Below are 18,536 nucleotides of genomic sequence, written 5' to 3'. Positions count from 1 at the left end.
GAAGGGGGGACACCAAACCAAATGATTTGATGAATGAAAAGTAGAGTTCATTCTATTTAATGTACAAAATGTGTTTGTATATAATAATAAATATTATCTCTTAACAGCTCCTGCAGCGCTGCCCCATGTGCTGCCCACGGCTGTGCTGGGCTGATGTGTGGGAGTCCTGGGGGCAGGAGGGTGCAATGCTCAGTCCTGGGGGTGCCTCCTGCTGTCCTGGGGTGTCACCATCTGTCCCCTTGCAGTGTTCGGGGCAGAGGGCTGAGCACCAGCCCTGTCCCGGCCATGCTCGGTGCTGCCAGGGCTGCAGGGCTGGCTCCTTCCACAGCCGCCTGTAGGGCCGTGGGAGCTCTTCCTCATCCTCAGAGCCCCGAGCCGAGCCTGTCCCGCTCCCCATGCAGCCTCTCCATCCCTCACCCTCCTCCCGAGGAAGGCTCCGGTTCTGCTTTGCGGGATCAGCCCGGTTTTGGAGCTGGAGCTGCCTCTCCAGAGGGAGGTTCCGTGCTCGGCCTGTCCTCCTGCCCCGTGCGTGTGGGAGCTTCCTCTGCCGCCGCCTCCTCCTCCTCCTCCTCCTAATCACGGCCGTCCTGCGGCGGGGCTGAGCTGGGCCTGCGGAGGAAGGAGGGGAAGGGGAAGGGTTGTGTGGGGAAGAGGAAAAGCAGACTTGGTCTTCCTTGGTCATCTTTATTTACGTGGTGTAAAAACAGAGTGGGGGGAGTGGGGCTGAGCTTTGTCCAGCACTGCGGGGACCTCTCAACCCCCAAAAAGCATCTCCTGGTCCTTCAAACCTTCAAACCCCACTGCCAGCAGAAGGGATGGGGGAAAGAGGCAAAGGCTGCAGAGCTGGGGCAGCCCCAGGTCATCCCCCCTCCCTTTTCTCCTTCCACTTCTCCAAGCCAGAGGAGCCCTGCCCTGCCCCTGGGATGTTTTGGGGGGTCCCTGCCCCCCATCTCACCTCTCCTCCCGGTGTTCCTCGGTGGCCAGCGGGGCGGGCAGTGCCCGGCCGCCCTTGGCGGTGCCCAGCACGGACACCAGCTCGCTCTTCCTCAGCAGCGCCGCCCGCAGCTGCTCCCGCATCTCCTGGATCTTCTCCTCCAGCTCCCGCAGCTCGTTCTCGCCGGCCGCTCTGTCCAGGGGCTGCGGCGGCCGCCCGTTCCCGGGGTGCCCCGGAGGGGACCCCTCCTCCTCGGGGGGCGCTTTGTCCAGCTGGAAGCGCACCCGCCGTGCCTCCCTCCGCAGGGCGCTCCAGGGCTGCGGCGCTGCCCCCGGGGCCGGCCTCGGCTGCGGCTCGCACCTGTGTGGGGGCGGCTGAGTCGGGATCTGGCTGCTCTGGGGTCCCTCTGCAGCCCCACAGGAGGAGGAGGAGGAGGAGGAGGAGGCTCCCAGTCCCAGCCCTACCTCTGCTCGAGCTTCAGCTGCTGGCTCTTCCTCTCCTCCGTGCCCATGTTGAGAGCCCGATGGATTTTCTGTGGGGAACAGGGCAAGAGTGAGTTAGGGGGATGGATTGGAGGTTAACAGGGCAGGGATTATTTGGAGGGTGATAGTCTGAAGGTGATGATGTGGAGGTGATGATGTGGAGGAGATGGTCTGGAGGGTGATGATCTGGAGGGTGACAGTCTGGCGATGATGGTCTGAACGGTGATGGTCTGGAGTGTAATGGTCTGGAGGTGAGGGTCTGGAGGTTTACAGGCCAAGGATTAACTGGAGAGTGATGGTCTGAAGGGTGATGGTCTGGAGGTGATGATCTGGAGGTGATGATCTGGAGAAGATGATATGGAGGGTGATGATCTGGAGGGTGATGGTGTGGAGGAGATGGTCTGAAGGGTGATGGCTTGAAGGGTGATAGTCTCTAGGTGATGATCAGGAGGTGATAGTCTGGAGGTGATGGTCTGGTTCAGGTCTCAGAGGGATTGGTGATCCATGGCTGGAGAAGGTGGTGCAGTTTAGGAGGGAGCAGCCACATGGGGTTAGGGGTCTTTGGGACACTAAGCCCCCTTCCCCTGGCCCCACCTGGCTGGTGTGCAGCCAGTAGTTGAATTTCTTCTTGCGGCGGATGCGGGGCAGGACGAGGCGGTAGAAGACGTGCTCGCCCAGCGAGGTGAGGAGCGAGCCGCTCAGCCCGATGCACAGCAGCACGAACAGCCCCGAGAAGTGGTAGATGCCCATCTGCAGGGTCTGCGGGGGGCAGGGGGTGTGGGCTGGGCTGCGGGGGGGGTCAGACCCCTCAGACCCCCGAGCCCCCTCCCCGGCCGGGGCGCTGCCACCGCACCTCAGTGACGGCGAAGACGCGTTTGCCGCAGGGCACCATCTTGTACCACTTGTCGTGCAGGAGGTCGATGAAGCCCGAGGATTTGTAGCGGCTGATGAACTCGGAGACGTTGGAGGTCAGCGGGGAGTTCTGGGGGAGGCCGATGCCGTAGCCTGGCCCCGGTGAGGAGGAGGAGAAAGGGGCAGTGTTAGGACAGGGGGTGCAGCCCCCAGTGCCCACCATGGAGGGGCCACCTCCCCACCCTGCGTGGTTGTGGCAGAGCACGACCCCAGCCCCATCACACACACACAGAGAACAGAATCCCCTTCCCAGCACAGGCCCCCAAACCTTCAATGGCGAAGGGTTTGCCCACAGTGAGCAGTTTGCAGTCAGAGTCGATGGAGACCTCATAATCCAGCAGTGACTTGTCCATGATGAAGGCGTTGAGCTTGGCAGGCTCTGTCCTGTGGGGACACGGGGGGGATGCTCAGAGAGGGGCTGCATCCCCCTTGAACAGCATCCCCCCAGCCTGACACCCCTCCTAGAAGTGGGGGTCTCTGGGGGATGCACAGGCTCCAGGACTGGGGCAAAAAATGCCCCAGGAACCCCTCATGCTCTCCCTGCCCCTCACTTGAGCATGGTGACACCGTCAGGGGTGGTGGGGACGTTGTAGCGCCGCATGTACTCGTGCATCTCGGGGAAGCTCTTCTTGATGTACTCCTCAGCACTGCTCTCCCACACCGTGCCAAAGCGGAAGCCCTGTGAGGGGTGATGGAGCTGGAAGGAGGCACCAGAGCATCAGCACTCCTGGCCCCAGGATTGTGTCCCCACTCCCTGGGGATGTGTCCCCAGCCCTGAGTCCCAGGTTAGGTGTCTGGGCAGCCCCAGAGGTGCAGGAACTCTTAGGGGTGTCTGGGAAAGAGCTTCCCAAACAGCAGCCTGAACTCAGCCCATTTCCCCCTGCCCTGGAGCTGAGGCTGGGGTTTAACACCAGTGGGATACACACACAAAGCTTTCTGCAGGTCTCAAAGACCTCCCACTCTTAGAAGGGGCCAAGATGCAGGACTGGGGCTGGAGAGAAGAAGGAAGGTGCAAAAAGAAGGACAGGACCTCCCTCAGCCCCTTCCCTGGCCTTCATCCCTCTCCCAGCCCATCTGAACAGCAGGACACTCACTCACCTTTGGGTCATGGATGCCTGAGAGCTCCTCAAAGGTCTTGTCCCCCACCATGACAGCTGCCAGGTTGGCCGTGTAGCTGGAGAGCACCAGGAGGCAGAAGATGGCCCAGAGGTTCATGAGGAAGCGGCCGGTGCAGCACTTGGGCGTCTTGCTGGACACAGTGCGCCCAAAGAGGATGGCGTAGCACAGGTTGAGGGCTGAGGAGTAGGAGAAGATCTTCATGCGGTTGCGCCCGTGGGGGGTCATTCCATAGGGGCTCTTCCACTCGTAGAGGGTGAGGAAGAGCGCGGTCATGTGCAGCGCCACAAAGATGCCCACCCACATGGTCCAGTGCAGGGGCCACATGAAGGCCCCGATGGGCGACGCCGTGTCCTTGGTCCTCACCAGGATGCCCAGGCTGGTGGAGAAGAAGGGGCTGGTGAAGTCGATGACTTTGCTCCGCGCCGAGTTGATGCTGAAGGAGGTGACGGCCATGTGGGCCGTGCCACTGAGCAGGTCCCCCACCAGCCCCGTCCAGCGCCCGTTCTTCCAGGCTCCGTACTTCCCATCTCCCACGATGTAGAGCTCGAAATCAAAGGCCATGTCCTCGGCCAGCTTCTCCAGCAGGTCGATGCAGTACCCATAGCAGCATTTCTTGTACTCCTGTGGCACTGACCCGTTGCCACTGCCAATCTTCTCAAAGAGGACGTCCAGCACGGCCGAGTCATTTGTGCCAGGGTCCAGGCAGAGCTGCCCAGCCGGGCAGTTCCCCTCCTCATCCACCTCCCTGGTGAACACAAAGGGATGCTCCACCAACGTCACCACCCTCAGCCGTGTCCTGGCCCCCTCGGCCGCCTCCCCGGGGCTCTTGTGGTGCCTCTGGCTCTGCCACACGACCTCCTCCAGCTCCAGCTTGCCGCGGCTCCAGGTGCCCGCTGTCATCCAGGTGGGGACCCCCTGAGAGTCCCTGCGCAGGCTCCAGATGCGGAACTGCTGCTCCGGCCTCACCAACGCCGTGTTCTCCACACTCACCAGCCCTGTCTGCCCGTGGAAGGAGGTGTTGGCCAGGAACCTGCCAAGGAAAGGGTTTCATTGCTCCAGTGCTCAAGGGATGAGGCTGGGAGCTGGGAGCGGGACATGCCCGACGTGGGCAGGGACAAGGTCAAGGAGGAGCAGCAGGATCTGGCCCTGCAGCTCGCTGTGCTGCCAGGGCCAAGAGTTATTAATATTTATAGAGTGACCATGCTCGGGCAGTGTTAAGGAGATCTGAAGTGACACATTCCCCCTGTGCAGCGCTAACCATGTCCAGGGGGCTGAGCCCCACAGTGGTGGCTGCACACACACACCCCAGGGGTCCCCTGCTCTGCCCTTACCCCATCCCAGGTCTGGGGCAGAACCCTCCCATGCACCCCAATACCACAGAGCCAGGATGGGGAAAAAGAGGAGCCCCCAGCATCCTCTTACCGTGCAAGGAAGAGCCCCGGGGCTTCGTTGCCTGCCCGGTGCCTCTCATTGCAGCTCCCCGTGGTCTGCAGCTGTGCGGGGTCAGGGAGGCCCTGGGCAGCCTGGGCAATGGCCTGGGACACCAATCCCACCATGTCCTGCACGAAGAGCTCCAGCGGTGGCCGGCTCACCTCCCCAAAGGCCAGCAGCCCCGGGGGCAGCCCCTCGGTCTGCAGCTCGCTGGGGCTGAGCGGGAAGCCCAGCATCCAGTGGAATTCCTGCAGCGGCAGCCCCAGCTCCTCAGCAGCCTGGAAGATGAGTCGAGCACGGTGCAGGTCACAGCCCAGCAGCAGCACGGGGCTGGAGAGGCTCCTGACACGGTCCCCGTGCTGCTGCAGGTAGCGGGCGGCCTTGGGCTCATCCAGGTAGCCCAGGTCCAGGACAGTGCGGAGGAAGAGCTGCGAGTGCTGAGCCCAGAGGTGGAGGAAGCTGTCGATGTCCCAGGGGTGGCAGAGCACCAGGCTGGTCTCCTGCCAGTCGTTGGCCTGCAGGATGCTCACCAGCACATCCACCAGCGTCTCCGGGGAGCTCTGCCGGTCCATGTGGAAGTGGAAGGGGCTCTGCCAACACACGAGGGTCGTGGCTGTGCCCCTGCCCACGGGAAGAGCCCAGAGGCAGCGCCAGACATGAACCCAGCTGCCCTGAGGTCATCCCCAACTCCCCGCTCATCCCCTGCCCAATTCCTGTCTGGGATGCACTGCCAGGACACATCCCAAAGCCCTTTGGAATGGGGACTGGGGCTGCAAAGCTCCAGAGGAACCAGGGAACTTACCTTGGAGTGAAAGCTGGAATTGGGTCTGGGATAGAGCTGGGCAAGGAGCCAGGAGAGAGCAGAGATGGGAGCTGGGATAGAGCCAGGATAGGGCTGGAATGAGGGCCAAGAGGGGGCTGGAATAGAGCTGACATGGGAGACAGAGAGCCAGGATGGGGCACAGGATGAGGCTGGGGTAGAGGCAGGATGGAGGTGGGAATGAGGATGGGATGGAGCCGGGATGGAAGAGAAGGCAGAGGGAGAACAGAGCCGGGATGGAGCCCGGAGATAGTCGGGATGCAGCAAGGATGAGTGAGTGGTTGGGATTCCGAATTGGAGCTGGAATTGAAGCCGGGATCGGGATCGAAGGTAGTCCAAGCCGGGCGGAGGAATAGAGCCGGTATGGAGCGAGACGGGGATCGGGATAGAGCCGGTATGGACCCGGGACGGGGATCGGGATAGAGCCGGTATGGATCCGGGACGGGGACCGGGGCAGGAGCACGGACGGAGCCGGGACGGGAGCGGGGACGGGATCTGCGGGCAGTGCCGGCGCTGCGGGTCTCACCTGCGCTCGGAAGGGCAGCGGCCAGCGGGTGTCCAGGATGCTGACGAAGGGGACCTGGAGGGCGGCGGCGAGGAAGTCGAGCTGGAGCAGCTCCCGGCGGGAGCGGGGCAGCGCCAGGACGGCGGCCACGCCGCGCCCCGCCAGCGCCCCGCACACCCACCGCGCCAGCGAGCCGGGGTCCCGCGCCGCCGGGCCGCCCCCCACCACCTCCAGGCTGAGGTTGTGGGGCAGCGTCACCTCCCCGGTGCCGGTGCCGGTAGCTCGGGCCAGCGCGGCGCGGAGCCGGGCGCGGGCGGGCGCGGGCGGCAGCAGCGCCCCGAGGCGCACGGCGGGGCCGGGGCCGGGCCCGGAGGGGGCCGGGACGCGGCAGGGTTGGGGGTGTCCCCCCGCCGCCCCCAGAGCCGCCGCCAGCAGCCAGAGCGCCCGCAGCCCCGCCATGCACCCGCACCGGCCCCGCACCGGCTCCGGCCGCGGGCAGGGACCTCCGGCCGGGCCCCCCCGGCCCCGGACAGCGCCGAGGCCCCGCAGCCCCCGGAGCGCCGTGGGTCACGCCGGACCCGGCCCACGCAGCAGCGCCGGACCCGCCCGCAGCCGCCCCGTCCACGCCCACGCGCGGCGCGGGTCCCCCCCTCCCCGCACCCACCCGCGCTGCCCTCCGAGCGCTGCCACCCTCGGCGCCCCTGGCACGGAGGGGCCCGCTGAGCACAGGGTGGTCCCCGATACCTCTGGAGCACTGGGATGTTCCTCCTCTTCCTCATCCTCATCCTCCTCCTCCAGAAAGCCTCTGGGGTGGGTCCCGAGCCGTGAACTGCCGCCTTCATCCCGATAAAGACCCCCAGCCCGACCCCTCCATCCCTCCTGAGTCTGAGGGGCAGCTTCAATATCCGGGGGTCCCGAGGCCCAGAGGTTCCAGGGGTGAGTGATTCCTTCTGCTGTATGGGGAAGGAGAGAAGGGCAGCAGCAGCACAGCCTTCCTCTGCTGAGGGAGGGGATGTGGGCTCACCCTCCTCATCCTCAGCGGGGAAACTGAGGCTCGACCCAGCCCAAAGGGTCCCTGCCACCAGCACACAAACACCAGCAACAGGGGCAGGAGCCACGCTAAATTAATAAGGAAAAATGAAGGATGGAGCCAAAATCCATCTGGCAAAAAGCATCGATTCATGTAATATCAATAAATGTAATGAGTCACAGCTAATGAATTCTCCTGCGGAGCTGGACCTGCAGGGAGGGCAGCTCAAATCCTGCCAGAGCACGGAGGGTCATGGGGGGCTGGAATCCCCCTGACCACAGGCCCCCCTTGCAGGGATAAACACAGGACAGCCCTCACTGTCCATGCAGGAGGGGCAGGGAATGAAAACCCCTCCCCAAACACCAGGCACAGCATGGGGGGCTCTCTGGGAAGCCCCATCCTCCCTTCTGCTCTAAGTGCAGCACCCCAACAGGAACCCCACTGTGGGATGACTGGGAGGGAGCTCTGGGGTTTGGGATTTTTGTTTTTGGGCTCCCTGCAGCAGGGATGTGCTCCCACCTCTTGCCCCACTGCAGCCCCTGGCTCTGGGTGCTGACAGTCCCTGCTGCAGCTGATGAATGTCGATCCAAAACCTTAGGAGGAAGAGGAGGAGCAGGAGAGGAAGGGAAAGGAACAGCTCCAGTGATTAAGCTAAAAGCTTCTTCTCTGGAACTGGGGATGCTCGGATGCTCTGGTTTTAAAATGCACTTTAAATCAGCTGCACTTGGTGTATTGAAAGGGAGGGGGGGTGGCACAGAGGGATGGCCAAGGGACACCTCAACAGCCTGTAGGGACAGGGAAGGACCCTTGGGATGAAGGCAACAGGGCAGTTTGAGGATAATGAAGTAATTTCCCACTCCCAGTGAGCAGCCCAGGGATGCAGTGAGAGGTGGTCATGGTCTTGTGGCCATGTTAAAGAAACCAACACGGGCATCTTTCACTATAAAAACCAAATCTTTTATGTAAAAAATAAACCTAAACAAAACCCACAACCCCCGCTGCCATGCTGTGACAATACAAAAGGCCGAGTCCCCAAACACCGTGAAAACAGAGTCGTTGGATCCAAATATATATAAACTGTTGACTGAGGAGATTGGAAATAGCACCTTGCTGGTCCCCCCGCCCCTCCCCAGAGTGACCCTGTGCCCCAAAACCACCACCTGTGCTCCAAAGCCCAGGGACACCCCAGGCTCTGCCTGCCACACACATCAGGAGCCCCCTCCTCAGCCCTGGGAGCCAGGGACCCCCCCATTGTTGCAGCAGCCCCCCCAGAGAAGGAGCCCCTCAGCCCCTGCTGTCCATGCAGAGTGTGGGGTCCGGTGGCACCGAGCAGCAATCCCCAGGACAGGGTGGGCACAAGGGGGTCTCCAAAATCCAATCTCAAACCGGTATTGAGAGAAAAAAAAACCCACTTTTCTGTCTGCACTGCAGGGTCAAGTAACGAAAAGAAACAAAAAAACGGGGCGGGGGGAAGAAACGGGGAATGAGCAGGAGCTGCATCCTGAGCCCTCCCAGCAGCCGGCGAGGCTCCTCCTGCAGCGGCTGCCCGAGAGTCCCCCGGCCCCGAATCGGAGTGAACGCGGTCCCTGTGCTGTCCCCGCGCCGGGGTCAGTCCCGCGGCTCGGAGCAGGCTGTGCCGGCTCGGGGAGGCTGAGCCGGGGCTCGCAGCCGGCTGGGCGGCGCCCGAGGGCGGGCGGTGCTTCCCCAGGAGCCGGGCAGGGAGAGGCGGAGGGGTGCGAGGGCGGGGGGAGCCTCTTCACTTGGCTGGTTTGGTGATGATGCGAGTGGAGAAGTCAAAGAGGTCCTTGTTGATTTTGCGAAGGTTGCTCACCTCCTCCTCCAGCTCGCTCACCTGGATCGTCAGGTGCTCCTGGTCTCCCACCAGGTTCTGTGACACGAAAACACAACAGACAAGAGTCAGGGCCTCAGCTCTGACAGGCACAGGATGCTGCTCCTTCCCCAGCAGTAAACACCAAACCCTTCAGTCCCCTCCCTCCTCCTCCTCCTCCTCAAAGTGCAGACCCATGGCACCAGCAGATTTTAGGGCTCTTTTCCCCTATTCCCAAGTCCCAACTTGTTCAGATCAGCTGACAAGGATCCCCCTCAAGGGGTCAGTACCCAATTCCCAGCCTGGGAGCAGCTCTCACCTTTTCCCTCGTCGAGTACATCTGTGAGTACATCCTCTCTGCCTTCTCCAGGTAGCTCTGCCCAGGCTCCTGCAGGGACCACAATGGAGGGGTTGGCAGAGCAGACACAGACCCTCTCCCCATGCCCCTGGACTGGGTTCCCCATGGGAGGAAGCCTGGGTGATCCATCCTGCTGTCAAGCAAACAGCCCAGCCCCTTGGCCTGCTGCCACCAACCACCAGGGAGCTTATCCATCAGCTCTGGGCAGAGGCAGACAGAGGCAGACATTGACAGTGGGGAGCAGAGAGGCTGGGATGGCTGGGCTGTGACCCTCCCTGCCTGGAAACGGTGGGACAGCAGAGCCAGCCCACGCTGCAGCACGGGGCTGGGGAGGACAAATGACTGCAGCAGCCAGCATGGGGAGGACGCAGGAGGGAACACCAACGGGTTCCAGCAGCTGGAGGAGAAGCTTTTCTCTGTCACAACCCCTCCTGGCTGGCTGTGCCCCTGCCCAGTGCCCCCATACCTGCTGGTGCAGCCCCAGGCGCAGCGTCACCCCCTCGGCGCCCGGCTCGTCGCTGCTCTCGGTGCCGTGCAGGTGCCGGCTGAACTTGGGCAGGGGCACGCTGGGCTTCCCCTCGGGGTTCAGCATGTTGGCAGGGGCCAGCACGATGAAGGCGTTTGTCACCGGACCTGTGGGGACACAGGGGACAGCTCAGGCTGGACCCTGCTGGGTTTGGGAGGCCTCGGGCAGCTCTGGCACAGGACTCTGCTCTGCCTGCCCAGGGCTGGTTGTGACCCCAAAAGAGCAGAGCCCGGCCTCCCACCACCCTGAGCTGCCATCCATCAGCAGCTCCGTGCTGCCACAATCCATGGCAGAGCTGATGAGTGTGTTAATTACTGCATTAATTACTTACCCGCCCCCTCCCTGCTGCTGTGAGCTCCCAGTGCTGTCCCCCCACTCCCTGTCAGGCACAGCAGCCCCCAGCAAGCAGGGCACTGCTACCACAGCCCCACCATCCATTTCCCCTTTCCCATTTCCACCTTTCCAAAGTGAAGATGGTCCATGTGCACCTGGAGGGGGCTGCCAGGGCTGTGGAGAGGGGTGCAGGGTCAGGGAGGGGACATGGCGGGGCCTAGGGAGGCTCAGAGCTGCTGGAGGATTTTGGTCTCTGCAGAGCAGACAGATACAAGCAGCTCTGACAGGGATGAGGGCCCTGTCATCACCATCCACCCCTCCAGAGCCTGCTCCTAAATCTGATCCTCCCCAGGATTCAAGGTTGGGTCCCAGTAGCAGAGCAGCAGCTCTGGCCCCAAAGCTGTTCCTGGCCAGCTCTGATGGCGTCACTCCCTCCTTAAAGATCAGATCACTGTGCTCCATCAGTGACATTCCCACTGCACTGACAGCTCATGGAGCAGTTTGAGAGGAGAAAACCTCAGGAGTGAACCCAGAGTTCCCCAAACCTGGTCACCACCTGGACACAGCCCCCACAGGCACTCTGGGGCCCCAGGGCAGAAGTTCTGCACAAGATCACCTTGCCTCAAGGCCTGGGGCAGCAGGGGCCAGGCTGGGCATCGGGACCAGGCTTAGCTGGGGGGAGATAACCAAATAACCCAGCTTCCAATGCAGAGCTGCCAGCAGAACACATCAGCCAGAGCATCCCAGGATGGCCTTGCAGGGGGAGCCCTTGGGATGGTCTGTGCCACGCTGTGATTGCAGAGACAAGGATGGAGCTCGTGTGACAGGATGGGAATTGAGGCCTGGAGGGATTTGGGGGCAGCAGTGGCTCCCAGGCTCATCCCACAGGTCCCCTGCTTCCCCCCAGAGTGGTGGCAGCCAGGCAGGGTGACCAGCACTGCCACAGCTCACCACCCAGGAGCAGCAGCCTGATTTCTCAAATGCCACCCACTGCCCCTGCCAAGGACAAGCCACCCTTGGTGACACAGCCCCCTGCACCAGCCTGGCCCTGAGCCACTCTCCAGCTCCTTGGATTTAATTTGCAGCAGTGTTGAGGGGAGGGCAGAGGGTCCTGTGTGTCCCCAGCCACCCCCCGTGCTCAGCAAGCAGAGGGACAGCGCTGTCCCAAGGACACTGAGCCAGAGGCTGCTGTCACATCTCCATGTCACAGCCCTGTCACCTCTGCCTTGGGGAGGGAGCAGGGACAGACCTTGCTGGGGGGCTCATGAGAGGCCAAGCAGGGGACAGGGATCCATGAGATGGGGCTGGGTTGGCCCTGCAGGGATTCCAGAGCCAGGGCACAGCTCAGGGGTGCTGGAATCTCAGCCTATTCCTGAGCACACACAGCCATGCCAGTGCCAAGGCTGCCAGGGAAACCAAATCCCTGCCCAGAGGCAGCAGAAAGCCAGCAGAGCACCCACAGCGTGAGGTCAGCCTGGTCCTGCTCCTCCTGGGAAGAGCCTGGTCTGTCCATTCCTGCCTGCAGCCTCAGGAGGACTCCAGTGCCTGGCTCAGAGCCAAAGCCTGGCCCCCCCTCCCCTCCTGGGATGACTCACAGCTCCATTTGGTTTGTTTTCACCCTCTAGTGCCAGCCAGGCTGGATGGGCACTGCAGTGGGTCCCAATTAGGGACGGTCCTTGGCTGCCAAAGGGAAGAGGAAAAGGGTCTGCAGGCAGCCTGGCTTGCAGAGACTGCCCTGAGGCTGCAGCTCAATCACCACGGAGGAACACAGGGACTGGCTGTCCCCACCATCACCTTTGGGAGGGGTTTGGGCCATGCCCAAGGCAGCCCCACCGGTCACTGCAGCACCAGGGGCCAGAAACCACAGTCAACAACAGGAGGGGTAAATCCCCCACTGCTCTGAGGGGGCTGAGGCACCCAACTGCTGCTCCTGCAATTTACTGGAGCCATCAGACTGAAATCCCAGACAGCTGCTCATATGGGATTCACTTCAGGCCCCATGAGCTCACTGCTGGGGTCACAGAGCCGTCTTCCCTGCAGACACAGCTGGGGTGCATGTGGGGTGACTGCTCCCTGGGGAAAACAAGGAGGAGGATCCCGTGTGGCCTCAGCGACAGGGTGAAATCCATGACTCACTCCTGACAGAGCACAGGGGGTTGTTAACACACGGGGCAAGGTCAGGGCAGAGCTCCAGACAGCCCAGGCTCCCTCCAACGCCTCTGCCCTTCCCAGGGCGTGAAGCAAGGGGCAAAAACACACCTGGAGTGCCCAGGGCAGCTCAGGTGAGACACTGGGCCTCTGGCAGTGAGGATCCTGGAGATAAGGACATTCCTACCTTTGTGATTCATCGTCTTGAGGCACTGCTTGCTCTGGATGTCCCACAGCCTGACAGTTTCGTCGTGAGAGCCCGAGAGCAGCAGGCTGCCATCTGTGGAGACTGACAGACACGTCACCTGGTTCCTGGAATGGGGAACAGGATGTTTAAACTCAGGATGACCCCAGGAGTGCCAGGAGCTGGTGAGGTGGGCAGATGGAGGCTGGCAGGTACGTCTGGTTCCTCACCTGTGCCCTTTGAAGACCTTCCCGTTCTCCCGCTCTGTCTGGAAGGTCCGGTCTCTCTGAACTGGCTGAAGAAATTCAGGAAGGAAAAGAAAGGAGTTAAAATTCAGGAAAGCTGAACCCACCAGGTTCATCACCATGTCTGGAGGGGGCAGAGGAGACACAGAGGAACCCTCCCATGCTCTGGCAGGTCACACCAGTCCCAGCAGGGAGGTGACAGTGGCTCAGGGTGACAGGGCACACCTGCAGCCCCACACACTCACCCAGGCACAGAGGTCGACCTGGAAGATGGAGCCATCCATGCCCCCACAGAACATGTGGTACTCAGAGAGGTCCAGAGTCACAGCCATGATCCCCACGTCGAAGAGCACGGAAAGCAGGAGCTCCCCAGATGAGATTTCCCAGAGCTGGAGTGAGAGGAGACAGGAGAATCAGGGGTGAGAATGTTCATGGCAGGATTGGAGGAACACTGATATCCTGAAATTCCCTCCTGGATGTGACTGGGAAACTGAGTCCAAGGCTCAGAATCCAGGCCCAGCCTCTCTGTGAGCAGGACAGAAGTTTCCCAGGCAGCTTCAAAACAGCTCTGAACCCTCTCTGTGGCCACCCTGCCCCCAGGGCATCCCCTCCCCACAGGCTCCAGCCTGCTCTGCTCCCTGTGGACATCAGCAATGGAAAAAAGAGGAGCTGACCCCGACATTCCCAGGACAGCAGGGACTGCAGCAGTCCAGCCTGGGGGCAGGTGCAGAGAAACTGCTGTTGTTGGAGAGGCAGAGCCCAGCTCTGGCAGCTCTGAGTCACTGCAGAGACAGCCAAGAAATGAAGCCACTGCAACCCGGTAAAGCTTGGGGACAGCTTCCTGCTAGCTGGCAGGAGCCTGGCTGTGACCCCACAGGGTCTGGCAGCTGTGAGATGAGCCTCACCTTGGCTGTCTGGTCGAGGGAGGCGGTGGCAGCCCGTGCCAGGGGCCCTCCAAAGCCGCAGCACAGGTCGGTGATGGGGAGGCTGTGCCGGGACCAGACGTGCCGGGGGTCGGGGATCTGGGAGGGCTCTGCCTGCAACACGCTGTGGGGAGAGCAGAGACAGGCAGGTCAGCCAGGACAGAGCCCCACGGGCAGCTGGGCCAGGCTCTGATCCCACTGGGGCTGGCTGCAGGGACCTAGGGGGACACGGGAGCTGCTGGCAGCCATGGCTCATGGATGCTGAGATCCCTATCCCACAGGGACAAACACCCTGGGAAAGGGCACAATCTCCTCTGTGTCATCCAGGGAAAGAAGTCATAACCATCTGCCTGTTCCCAAGAAGCCCCTAAGGAAAGGTTCCCTGCCCAGAAGGAGGGCACAGACCCAGCCGTGGGCTTAGAGGGATCTCCTGCTCCAAAATCCCTGTGTCCCCCAGCCCCCCTTACTTGTAGAGGTTCCACACCAGGGCCAGACAGTCCTTGGCCCCTGAGAGGAAGTGGCTGCTGTCATCAGTGAAGCAGAGGCACGTGAGGTCCTGGTAGTGTCGGTTCAGGATGGCCAGGAGGTTCCCATTGGACACCTGGAGGGATAGGAAGGGCAGGAGGGAGTCAAGGATGCCTTGGGATCATGTGGTGAGAAGGGTGGGCTCTGTTCCACCTCAGGACAGTGACTGACACCACTGAGGCACAGCTGGAACAGCCTGAACTCAGTGGAAATTCAGCACATGGCAGTGGAAGAGGTCCTGACACTTTAACTCTGGAACCCAGTGATGCCAGAGCTGCTCCTCTGGCCAAGTCACAAATGTGCAGTAAAGATTTCTTGCTCACTCTTAATATTTATATTACTTTTTCCCTCCTCCCACAGGTCCTCAGGAGGTGGCACTGGGGTTATGAGAGCTGCAGGACACCCCAGAGGTGGCTCAAGGGGTTTAGGATGGACAAGGAATCCCCCAAGCATTTCTTATTAAAAGCAACTGCAGATGGGGAGGGAACCAAGAAAAGAAAAAGCCTCAAATAAAATAAGAGTCTGCTTCTTCTCATGGTCTGAATTACACCAAAAAATCAAAGCAAACCTCAATTTAAGGGGTTTCATAAACAGCACAAAACTGAGCTCTAGGGGCTGGTTCCAGCTCCATGATGGTTTCCTCTCCAATGTGCCAGAGGGACAGTGCCATACTCTGGAACATATCTGAGGGTGACAGTGCCATACTCTGGAACACATCTGAGGGGTGACAGTGCCATACTCTGGAACACATCTGAGGGTGACAGGAGCTGGAGCAGGCCCAGCTTGGAGCATCACAGGCAGCAGCTCCCACTGCAGGCTCAGCCTCAGGGACTTTTTTCTCAGCTAAAAGCACTTTGGCACAAACAAACCCTGATGGGTTCAGGTAGAGCCACTCACACCATGAGGCTCAAACCTCCAGGTGAGGCATCCTGGGGTTTAATCCTGGGCTCAGGACAAGATACTGCTTTCATTTGCTCAGTGGTGTGCTGGGAACGCAACAGTAATCCCAAATTAATCCAGCAGTAATTAACCAGCAGAACAATGACCAGAGCACAGCAGGGGCTGCTGGCACCCTGGGCACACACAAATATGCAGCTGAAATGTGGGAGAAGCACTGAATGAAAACCAGATCCTGTGCTGCTGCCTCATGGGAGCAATGCTTGACCCCTGAGGCAGAGTCAGGGCATCCAGAGATGCCTGGAAAGAGGAGAATGAGGCAAAGTGAAGCCTCTCCCTGAATTCCTCCCACTCTTACTTCAATGAGCTGCTCTGTGGGCTGAGAGCAGCACAGCCTTTATCCCAGGATCAGGATTTACAAACATTTAGGGGATGGGGACCCTGACTTCAGGATTTACAGACATTGGAGGGATTGGGGACCCTCCCTGACCGTGTAGGGTGTGAGTGTGAGTGCCCCAGCACCCCATAATTCCCACAGACCGTGCAGGGTGTGAGTGTGAGTGCCCCAGCACCCCGCAGTACCTCCCACAGGTAGATGCTCTCGGCGACGCCCGCCAGGACGTAGAGCCCGTTGGGAGAGGCTGTCAGGCAGGTCACAGGCCCGGGACAGATGATTTTCTGCTGCAGCTGGTCCTGGGACAGAGAGAGAGCACAGTGAGGGCTCAGAGAAGGGAAGGGGCTGCAAGAATGGGGGCTCAGGGGGATTTCTGCGAACAGAGGGATGGGGGGCACTTGCACAGGATGATGGAGGGAGGGGGAGCCTGAGGGTCCAACAGGGGACAGAGGGGGGTCTTTGCAGAGAATTGGGCTATGAAGGGGTGTCTGAGAACAGAGGGGAGCATCCACGAAACGAGGGGCCATGGGGGGGAGGGGGGTCTCTGTGGAGAGAAGGGCCATGAGAGGGTCTCTGTGGAGAGAGGAGCCATGAGGGGGTCTGACCATGGATTTAGGGGGGCTCTGTTAATGAAGGGGCTCCTCATCACAGGGTCGAGGATTTCTCAGGAGGGGTGCCCCCGTCACATCCCCCACGGGGCCCGGAGTCCCCCTGCGAAGCTCGAAGCCGTCCCCCGAGCCGAGGCCGCCCGGGCCCGCCCGCCGCGCCGGTACCTTCCTCTGGAGCTCCCAGACGTTGATGTAGCTCTTGCCGAGCTGGGCCCCCAGCAGGTGCTCGCCGCCCAGCAGCGCCAGCCCGCGTGGGCCGCTGTTGCCGCCGCGGTAGCCGGGCAGGGCCGAGCCCGAGTGCAGCTCCCAGACCGAGCAGTTGCAGAGCGGCCCCGCCGCGTCCGACACCAGCGCCACCTCCATGGGCGCCGCCATCTTCGCGGTCCGCCAGGGCCACAGAGAGCGCGGCCGCGGCCCAGAGCGCCGCCTCCGCCGCCCGGCGCTGACCAATCAGCGGCGGCGTCGCCACGGACGCGCGGGGCGGGAGCTGCGCACGCGGCAGGAAGCTCAGCAGGGCCCGTCCCGGTCCATGCTGGATGGGTGACACGGGGCAGCGCGTGTGCACATGGGGACCCCATGGACACCCCACAGCTTATGGGGACTCTCTGGAGACCCCATAACCCTATGGACCTCCCACAGCCCTGTGGGGACCCTATGGACCTCCACAGCCCCATAGGAGCCCCACGGACACCCCACAGCTTATGGGGACCCTATGGAGACTCCATAGCCCTATGGACCTCCCACAGCCCTATGTGGACCCGATGGACACCCCACAAGCTTATGGGCACCCTGTGGAGACCCCATAACCCTATGGACCTCCCACAGCCCTATGGGGACCCCATGGACACCCCACAATCCTATAGGCACCCCATAGCTTCATGCAAACCCCATGAGCACCCCACAAAACTAAGGATGCCCCGGATACCTCCCAACCCTATGGATGCCCCACAATCCTACAAGCACCCCACAGCCCTATGGGGAAGCCATGCACATCTCATAATCCTGTCATCACCCCATAAATCCATTGATACCCCACAATCCCACAGGGATACCCCAAATCCATAAGGAAATCCTATGGGCACCTCTAAGGCAAGAAACCCACACAACACAACTTTTTTTTTTTTTTTTAATATTTCTTCACTTTACAGGGTTACAATTGTCTTAAATATTCTGACGTTTAAATACAATCTGTATAATAATGTTATTATAAAATGTAAACTTTCAGTGTTTTTTAAGTTTATTTTCTCTTTTTTTTTAAATTTTTTAAATTTTTTTTTTAATAATAATCAAAAAAGTCTCAATACCTGAATGTTTTGCAAAAACTGAAATCTTTCACCGGGGCCCCGGGTGCGCCCGAGGCCGCCGCGCTCAGAGGTAGAATGTGGTTTATTTTTTTATTCCTTTTTTTTCTTTTTTTTTGTCTTTTGTGGTTTTTTTTTCTTTTCTCATTTTCCTTTTTTACCTGAGTTAAGATATGCAACGCTGGGGGGGGGAAGGGGGCAGCTGCAGCTGGGGCTGCTCCTTTAGTTTAATTTTCTTTCCAAACCCCCCCCCCCACAAAAAAACTGATTTAGGCTCTTTTTTATTATTTTTAAATCGATATGCAAAAAAAAGAAAAATAAAGTGGAAAGTCACCCGCTCTCAAAAACAAAAATAAAGGGAGGGGCAGAGAAAGGAGGGGGGAGGGAAAATAAAAATAAAAAACCCAAAACAACCCAAAATAGTGACTGTACAATGCCAAAAAAAAAAAAAAAATCACAAAGAAAATCTAAGCCTGCCCTGGGCATGAAAATTCCCCCTTGGAATTTCTCCTTATGGGGAGCTGGGCTGGACCCCCAACAGCAGCAGGAGCTGGACGGACCCTCCCAGGCCCCCCCAAAAAAGGGTCCACAAAGCCACCAAGACCCCCACCCCAAAAAGAGCCACCAAGGGGATTCCAGCATGGAAAAAAAAAAAAAAACCCAAAAACAACAATAAACCAGCTGGAAAAAAAAACCAAAAAAAACCCAAATCCCCTGAGATCGCCACTTCCCCGAGTGAAATTAAAAATAAAAAAGGTTGGGGTTGGGGGGCACCTGGGGAAGGGGGGAAAAACCCTGTGCTCCAGGTGGGAACCTGAGAACGGAGATACCGAGGGGGGCGAGGGGGTTTCGGTATCGGCTTGGATTGTGTCTCACGCAGATGTGGGTGAATCATTTTTCTTATTTTTTGTGTGGGAGGGGGAGGAGGGAAATATTTAAAAGAAACTGAGATTGTGGGGTTTAAAATAAATGCTTTGGGTTGTGTGTGCTCCAGAGCGTCCTGCAGCTCCGAGCATCCCCATCCTCTGGATCC

The 18,536-nt window shown here is 60.1% G+C and overlaps 2 protein-coding genes across 5 annotated transcripts; both read right to left on the bottom strand.

Moving 5' to 3' along the window:
* Positions 1-41: 41 nt before the first annotated feature.
* On the bottom strand, positions 42-7,331 carry GRIN3B (glutamate ionotropic receptor NMDA type subunit 3B). Of its 3 annotated transcripts, XM_074528540.1 has the most exons (11): positions 6,948-7,331; positions 6,225-6,278; positions 4,870-5,468; positions 3,427-4,477; positions 2,880-3,025; positions 2,597-2,712; positions 2,270-2,421; positions 2,011-2,175; positions 1,399-1,466; positions 956-1,294; positions 42-609 (listed from the first exon to the last, which is right to left on the bottom strand). In XM_074528540.1, exons 3-11 carry the CDS (start codon positions 5,448-5,450, stop codon positions 573-575), a joined length of 2,655 nt encoding a protein of 884 aa, XP_074384641.1. In that variant the 5' UTR covers positions 5,451-5,468; positions 6,225-6,278; positions 6,948-7,331; the 3' UTR covers positions 42-572. The 3 variants fall into 3 exon arrangements, with proteins under 3 accessions (XP_074384641.1, XP_074384639.1, XP_074384640.1); XM_074528538.1 differs by lacking the exon at positions 6,948-7,331 and having other exon boundaries at positions 6,225-6,817; XM_074528539.1 differs by lacking the exon at positions 6,948-7,331 and having other exon boundaries at positions 2,880-3,007; positions 6,225-6,817.
* An 837-nt stretch (positions 7,332-8,168) lies between these two features.
* Positions 8,169-16,639, bottom strand: WDR18 (WD repeat domain 18). 2 transcript variants are annotated; one of them, XM_074528543.1, is made up of 10 exons: positions 16,368-16,637; positions 15,783-15,893; positions 14,246-14,379; positions 13,761-13,902; positions 13,101-13,244; positions 12,841-12,905; positions 12,614-12,738; positions 9,886-10,052; positions 9,381-9,449; positions 8,169-9,121 (listed from the first exon to the last, which is right to left on the bottom strand). In XM_074528543.1, exons 1-10 carry the CDS (start codon positions 16,575-16,577, stop codon positions 8,990-8,992), a joined length of 1,299 nt encoding a protein of 432 aa, XP_074384644.1. In that variant the 5' UTR covers positions 16,578-16,637; the 3' UTR covers positions 8,169-8,989. The 2 variants fall into 2 exon arrangements, with proteins under 2 accessions (XP_074384644.1, XP_074384645.1); XM_074528544.1 differs by lacking the exon at positions 8,169-9,121 and having other exon boundaries at positions 9,377-9,459; positions 9,873-10,052; positions 16,368-16,639.
* Between the last annotated feature and the right edge of the window lie 1,897 nt (positions 16,640-18,536).

This window comes from Zonotrichia albicollis, chromosome 29, assembly GCF_047830755.1.
Source record: "Zonotrichia albicollis isolate bZonAlb1 chromosome 29, bZonAlb1.hap1, whole genome shotgun sequence".
Classification (NCBI taxonomy): Eukaryota; Metazoa; Chordata; class Aves; order Passeriformes; family Passerellidae; genus Zonotrichia; species Zonotrichia albicollis.
Note: the sequence above shows the minus strand (reverse complement) of the source record. Positions and strands in the feature narration are given on the sequence as shown.